At 59.1% G+C, this 7,204-nt stretch overlaps 1 protein-coding gene across 1 annotated transcript in view; it reads right to left on the reverse strand.

Moving 5' to 3' along the window:
• The window catches only part of Sik1 (salt inducible kinase 1), a gene marked incomplete at its 5' end in the record, with an annotated part of 9,587 nt that extends 2,384 nt beyond the window's left edge, over window positions 1-7,203 (reverse strand). Inside the window, 13 exons of the mRNA XM_010636606.2 lie at window positions 6-46; window positions 270-501; window positions 1,059-1,340; window positions 1,711-1,927; window positions 2,019-2,141; window positions 2,508-2,657; window positions 2,800-3,023; window positions 3,463-3,586; window positions 3,673-3,797; window positions 3,891-4,052; window positions 4,215-4,278; window positions 6,480-6,596; window positions 7,051-7,203. Of these exons, the coding sequence (XP_010634908.1) occupies window positions 6-46; window positions 270-501; window positions 1,059-1,340; window positions 1,711-1,927; window positions 2,019-2,141; window positions 2,508-2,657; window positions 2,800-3,023; window positions 3,463-3,586; window positions 3,673-3,797; window positions 3,891-4,052; window positions 4,215-4,278; window positions 6,480-6,596; window positions 7,051-7,203 (2,014 nt within the window). The remainder of the gene's footprint in view (window positions 1-5; window positions 47-269; window positions 502-1,058; window positions 1,341-1,710; window positions 1,928-2,018; window positions 2,142-2,507; window positions 2,658-2,799; window positions 3,024-3,462; window positions 3,587-3,672; window positions 3,798-3,890; window positions 4,053-4,214; window positions 4,279-6,479; window positions 6,597-7,050) is intronic.
• Window position 7,204: the final 1 nt, after the last annotated feature.

Below are 7,204 nucleotides of genomic sequence, written 5' to 3' on the forward strand. Positions count from 1 at the left end.
CGGGCAGCTGGGAGGGGCGGCTGGCTGGTGCTGCAACTGGAGCAGCCTGTGAGATGCGGGACAGAGGCCGTGTCAGATCCACCGCCCATTGCCGGGTGACAACCCCTGCACCACCCTGCTAATGCTGCCACGACTCAGAGATGTTGCCCGACAGGATGGTCTTGTTCACCACTGCCCTCTGCCCACTCACAAAGGAAGCGAGATCCACAGCCCAAGGCCCCTGGCCATGGGGACACAGGCACAGGGAGGAGGAGACCTGTGGGGCCTACCTCTGCTGGTGCAGCACCTCCTCCAGCAGGCCTCTGCTCTCACGGCCACCGGAGCCTGCACCCTGCAGGCTGGGGCTCGGGGCAGGAGTGTGGAAGGCACTCAGACCGGCCCTGGACACTCGGCTAGAGGATGCCTGGCACATCTGGCGCGCCAGCCCCTTGATCTTGTTGAGCCCCAGGAACCCCTTGGTCCGTGCGTCCTTCCGCAGCTGCTGCCGGAAGGTCTTCAGCCCTGCACAAGCAAGATTGGGGCCAGTGGGGTCAGGGCACAGGGACAGCACAAGCCACATGTGCGGAATTGGCACCCACGCAGCTGAAAGGGCAGGCAGCACTGTCACGGGAGCTCTTCTAACACCACCCCATCCTCGGGCCACCAGCCACAACCTTCTGAGGTTGGGGCAATGGTTCCAACCCTGAGCAGGCGCTGTTGGGACAGATTCTTCACAGAAGGCGGTGTGAGCCGTACATAGGACCGTGTGTGGACGCAGAGGGCACCCGGATACCCTGAGCCCTGGGCTGGCGTAGAGGGGGCCTAGGCAGCCAGCTGAGGGTGGGGCTGCCCTGCGGGACCCCGCCCTGATCCCAATACTCCTATGGCCCAGCCCATCGAGGTCACTGGCCCTGTGGGCTGTGGTTTGGGTCCTCCCCAGTAGATCAGGATGCCCAGAGCCCGGGTGGCACCCCCCAGCTGTCCCAGAGCAGGACCAGCAGAGTGGGGCGGAAGCACTGACGTCCTGCCGGGGTAGAGTTACCGCGAGGAAGGGGCGGCGTGGGTGGCTGGGACCTCACCTTGAGTCAGCGAGGTGTCCGATGCCCTCCGTCCCTCCTGGAAGCTGACAGGGAGCAGGACAGCTCCACCGAGGCCCCCCTGGGCCTGCAGCACAGGGGTGGCTGACTGTGCCCCCAGGAAAGGCGAGGCCAGTCTGGCTGGGGAGCAGGTGCCCAGCAGCCCCTGGGTGGCCAGGCTGCTGCCGAGCCCGGCAAGGCCTTCGCCTGTGGAGAAGGTCAGACAGCTGTCGGAGCTGGTCCCTTCCGAGGTGCCCGCTGCAGCAGAGGAGGACACGACGATACCTGTGAGGAGCAGCCGTGAGGGAAGCCCCGTTTCTGAGGCCAGAGGGCTGCTGACCACCGTGCAGAGGGACAGACTGCAGGGCGTCTGAGTGCCGGTGGACGTGACGGCTGTGGGCGTGACCCTCGCCCGCAGTGGGCGTCCCGTGCTGGCTCAGACTACCAGAGCGCAGAGCTGTTGTAGGCCGGCCCGTGGGTACAAGCGCAGGTGGCAGGTACAGCGGGTACAAACCCAAGATGGCCTGCGGCCAGCCCCACCTAGGGTGGTGTCCCCACACCAGAATGAGCCGCGCGTGCCCCAGTATGACTATGTAGTCTCGGGGAGGCCGAAAGGTACATTTCAGCCCATGCACTGGCCCTCGGGGACACTTACAGGGAGGGGTGAGCGGAGAGAAGTGGGTGGAGACCTCGGCCAGCGTGTGCCTGCGCCCTGTGGTGCCACGCAGGGGCTCCTGGGCCTCTGGCTCCTCCTCCAGGCAGGGCCCCGGCCTGGCCTCCTCGCTGATGGCCGTGTCTAGCAGGGTGCTGGGGGAGATGGAGCGGTGCGGGAATATGCCATTGCAGTTGGCGTCCGGCGGGAGGAACAAGGGCTGCACAGGAGGGACACAAACCAGTGACCTCCTGGGCTCCACAAGTGCTGGTGCGCTGCGGAGGGGGGAGGCTGCTGGAGACGGTCACTACCTGTAGCGAGCTGTGGAGGTCGCAGTCCATCTCAGCCTGCAGGACAGACTGTGCCAAGGCCTGGGGCTGTGGGCACAGCAGGGAGGACCGGAAAGGGTCGCCAGGGAGTCCTTCCTGAGGCATCTAGGGCCAAGGGAAAGGCAGAGACATCATCCAGGGGCAGTGCCTATGATGCCCGCTGGGGGCAGCCGGAAGACCAAGCTGGACTGTAGAAGTGCTGACAGATGCCCGGCTGGGGTACAGGATGGGTATCCTCTTCACGGCCATGAGTGGGTATGCAGGAGTGACCAGGAGGCCCTGAGACGCCAGCGCTAGGAACAGGCAGGAAACAGGCAGCACCCTCCTCTCCCAGGGCCCTGGGGTCTGCTCCCTAACCAGGGGCATGTCCAGGGCCGGCCCACAGGCACAGCCTCACTCCTGTGCCTGAGCAAGGGCTGCATGGCTGGGGGACGGACAGAGCGAGGCCTGGGTGCAGGAGGCTGCCCTCACCTCCAGACCGCCAAGGTCCAAGCTTCGGGGCCGGGGCTGCCGGGTGGGGATGGGCCGGGCCAGTGGCTGCGCACCCCGATGCTCCTTGAGGCGCTCAAGCAGGAGGTAGTAGATGGCGGCGAAGTGGTTATAGCAGCTGTTCTGCAGTGACTAGGGAGAAAACGGGGGTCACGTGGTGCCCAGGGACATTTCCACAGCCTTGGGGCTCCCAGTGAAGACCATTCCTAGGCGACTCCTGGGAAGGACACGCTTCTAAATTGCTCGCGCTGCCCCTGCGGCCGGCCACGCTCACCTCCACGGTCCTCTGCCGGTCAATGCCCAGGGCCTGCATGATGCCCAGTGCCTGCTCGTTGTAGTCGCCCAGGTTGGAGGTATAGCTGAGCACGGAGAGGGTGGGGTCGGCCTGGCGCAGGAGGGCGGGGTCGGCCTGCATCCAGCGGTGCTGCCAGATCTGGGCAATGCTGATGCGCTTGGCGGGGTCCACCACCAGCATTCGGCGGATCAGCATCTCGCAGTCTGAGGGGAGATGGCGCCCACTGAGCCCCAGCACCCCAGTGCGTGTGCGACGCCTGCAGAAGGCCCAGGCTGTGGCCCCTGCCTATGCCTCTGTGCACAGCCCCAGGGAGGGCATGCGCTGGTCCTTCTGAAGGTTCCAGACGCACATCCCGCCCTGGCATGGCACACCAGAGGGCAGGCCGTGGGTCAGCATCTAATGATGAGAGAAGGGCTCTCAGGAGGCACCAGCAGAGCAGGGCACCAGCCAGCCCCTAAGTAGGGCACCGAGAAGGCCCCTGGGGCTCAGGTTTCTCTTACAGCCCAGTCAGCCGGGCCGATTCCCTGGCCCTGGACTGGCATCACAGGCGGCCGGGCGGGCACTGCAGAGCCCCGTCCCTCGGGCCTCCCCAGCCTCCCTGGCTCCTGAAGCAGCTCCCACGGCAGGCTCGGCGCCGCGCACCTTGAGACATGAAGAAGGGGATGCGGAACCGGCCCTCCAGCACCCGCTGCCTCAGCGTCGGCAGGTTGGGTCCATCGAAAGGGAGAGAGCCGCACACGAGGACGTACAGCACGACACCGAGGCTCTGTCAACAACCAACAGCGGGATGAGCGCCCAGCAGCCTCTGGGCTCTGTGGCCGCGGGCAGCAGGGACGGCACCCAGGCTCCTACCCAGATGTCCAGCTGGGGGCCTTCATACTCCTTCCCCTCAAAGACTTCGGGGGCTGCATATGGGGGGCTCCCACACCACGTCGACAGAGGCTCTCCAGGCTTGTAGAAATTCCCAAATCCAAAATCTGCAGTGCACAGAAACAGACAAAGTCAGCCCAGAAGCTTCGGTGCACGGAAGCTGCCAGTCCCCGGCCCCGCGGCCCCGCGGCCCCCCTTGCCTGCCAGCTTGACGTCCATGTTGCCGTCCAGCAGCAGGTTCTCCGTCTTGAGGTCCCGGTGCACGATGTGGTGGCTGTGGCAGTACTCCACGGCAGACAGGATCTGCCGGAACTTCTTCCGCGCCTCGTGCTCGCTCAAGTGCCCGTTGGCAGTCAGGTAATCTGAGAAGCGACAAAGCCAAGCTCTACCCCCGGATGCGGAGCCTGGGGGTGCAGGGCGGGAGGGGCGAGAACAGCAGGCGTGTGGACCCAGCTGCGGGCGAGCAGGTCCCGACAGGTCAGCGCCGCTGCTTCGAGCAGCTGTTACACACGAGCGTGGCGTACCGAACATTTCTCCGTTCTTCGCAAATTCAGTGACGATGTAAAGCATATCCTTTGTCTCCATAACCTGAAAAACAAAAGACGACTAACACTTAACCACACGAAAAGGAACCTACATACCAAGGGTGTAAATAATCCACTTGAACCCCAGTAAACCTTTAACTTCTCCAGGAAGCGAGTGTTCACCCGTGAAGAAAAGAAAAAGGAAGAAAGCTCCTGTGATACCCAGATGAATATCCCTGCCCCGAGCAAGGACGCTTTATGGAGAGGGGAGCGCTCCTCCCAGACCTGCCTGACCTGACATATGTCCGTCCGCCCTACGTGAGGGTGAGCTGCCTCCGTTCAACTCAGGCTGTTGACATACGACACCCGGGCTCCGCAGGATGGGGACACCTAATCCCATGCACCCTGCCCTGGACAGCCACGGGGCACTCAAGCCACTCGCCACGCAGACAGATGCTGACACACACACACACCCCACGTGTGGGGCTAGAAAACAGCCTTATCAGGTGAGCTACGACCGCTCAGCCTGTGTCAACGGCAGCAGTCCAGGCCATCACCCTCCTGAAAAGCTCATTCGTGCGTCCCTATAAACGATTCAAAATATAACTAAGAAGCAAGGTACAACTCCAATCTTTGGCACTGAAAAAAAGGTAAAACAAACTCACGTCTTCGTGCATAGTTAATCACCTCAGAGGAAGAGAGGCAATACGTTTATGGGATTTCCCTGGCAGAATAAGATTATGGAAATCTTATGCAAAAAGACTCTGAGGGGTTCAAAATATAGTCATTCCTTTTAAAAGACACTTTAGAGACAACTACTTACAGTCACAAATCCAATGAGAAAACGTTACTGAAAATTCTCAGAATTTAGCCAGAATTTTAACTGCCTATGTGTGTGAGACTCGAGACTTACTCCCACCCTCACCTGAGAGAAACCAAGGAGGACAAGGAGGACCTGTATATTCTAACTTCCGAAAACCTGAAGGAAAGGGTGAAGTGTGCCTGCAAGGCTCTGGGGCCTGTGCCAGCTGACACCAGTGTCAAAAGCAGCCAACCAGTGGCCATCACCAACCCAGCTGACAGGCAGCCGAGTCACCACCCTGGAGGGACCCCTGGCGTCACTCACGGAAGTAGTGCACTTCCTTAACAGGGCTGATTCTGTCCTGAGCCAGCCGAAGGGCAGGGAGAAAAGTAAGGTGCTACCGGGCGGGCGGGCGGCCCATCGCGGTGTCAGAGACAAAGCTGGCACAGACAGCGGCCGGAGAGAGCGACTCATCTCCTCATCTCCAAGCACAAAAAGACCCAGACAAACACTGAGCGCACAGGTCTGCACCGTGAGTGCAGACACGCGAGTGGACTGTCACGGCAGGGGAAGCAGGTGCTCCAGTGACACATCTGCTTCATTTTAGCTGAGCGGAGGAGCCTGCCAGGGGATAATTTTAAATTACAATTCCCTCTCCGCGGCACTGTGCGCACAAATTCCCAACTGCACGCAGGCCACTTCCATAATCATTTCAGATTCATGCGGCTTCATGAGAGTCACCGAGGGGAACCGACGACACCGGCATGAGCACACGGGAAGGGGAGCGTTTGCAAAGAACATACTCCTCGACCCTCGGGGGTGGGGTGTGAGAAAACCCTGCCCCGCTGGGCTAATCACTTACTCCCCAAAGACACCAGTAATGTGTGAAATGCAACAAAACCAACCAAGTTGGTTGAGGCAAGTTCTGAACGGGGGGGTGTGTGTGTGTGTGTGTGTGTGTGTGTGTGTGTGTGTGTGTGTGTGTGTGAAATGAACTACAGCTCCTTGCCCTTCCTGTGGTCAAGGCATTTCCCTATTTCCCCTCTGCACGGAAGAGTTAAAAGGGAAGACGAGCGTTCACTGCTGCCTCTGCAAAGATGTTAATGAAAACTGGTAGCAGCCGCCGGTGAAGTTTAATAACTGTCTGAAAAGGTGCAAAGTTTCTGGTTTTGCTCAAATGTGCCCTTCTGCACTGAGTGCACAGGGGAGAGGGAAGCTGCCGACTGCGAACTTGAAACTGGAACATGTTACGCTACCAGATACAACTTTAATGAAGCGAATCTCAAAAGCAAGACAATAATTGTAAACACGTCTGCACAGCCTACGAGGGAGTCAGTCTTTTTACTTCTACAACCCGCGTGCTGATGCCACACACACACACAGAAGGGGTTCCCTGCAGCGAGGGAAGACCTGGGGGTGCCACACCGATCACACACTCACACGCACAGGGCAGGCCGCCTCACCTGGTACAGCCTGATGATATTGGGGTGGTTGAGAAGCTTCATCAGCTGGACTTCGCGGTAGATTTTCTCCAAATTGCTTGGATCTAATCGTGTTTTATCAATTATTTTTATTGCAACCTAGAGATTTTTAAAAGAAAAGGGATGTTTGGTTTAAACAAAAACAATCCTCATTTACACATTTCATTTCTTGCAAGTTAAATTTCTCTCTTTATGTCTCCAAAGGGTCACAGAAAGTTGGGGGAAAATAACCAAACTAACCACAAATATCGTTTAAAGGATTCAAAAAGAAATAAATGTCTTGAATAGTCACTAACTAGCTCACTCTACAGGGCTTGAGCTCTTACTCTAGGAACCAGAGCACTCCGGTTGTTTGGCTTTGGGGGATTTTTGGTCATTATTTTCTTTGCCATTCCCGAATATTTGTACAAATTATGCACAAACATAACACAAAACATTATTTTTTCTTTACTAAGCCCAAACCGGTCGGCGTTTACAGGATGACAGCGAGCTCTAATCTGCCCAGTCCAGCCCTGCCCCGATGGCCTCCGCCGGCTCCCTGTCGCCTGGGCACCTGTGTTTTGGTGACTCGATGCCGGGCCAGCTTCACCACCGCGAAATTGCCTTTGCCCAGGGTACGTTCCACGTCGTAGAAGCCCACGCGGAGGGTTTTCTGCGGGCCCTGGCTGGGGCCCGCTGGGGCCGCGCTCAACTCCGACACGATCACC

This window comes from Fukomys damarensis, unplaced genomic scaffold (assembly GCF_012274545.1).
Source record: "Fukomys damarensis isolate Sample0158 unplaced genomic scaffold, DMR_v1.0_HiC HiC_scaffold_24, whole genome shotgun sequence".
In the NCBI taxonomy this organism is placed as follows: Eukaryota; Metazoa; Chordata; class Mammalia; order Rodentia; family Bathyergidae; genus Fukomys; species Fukomys damarensis.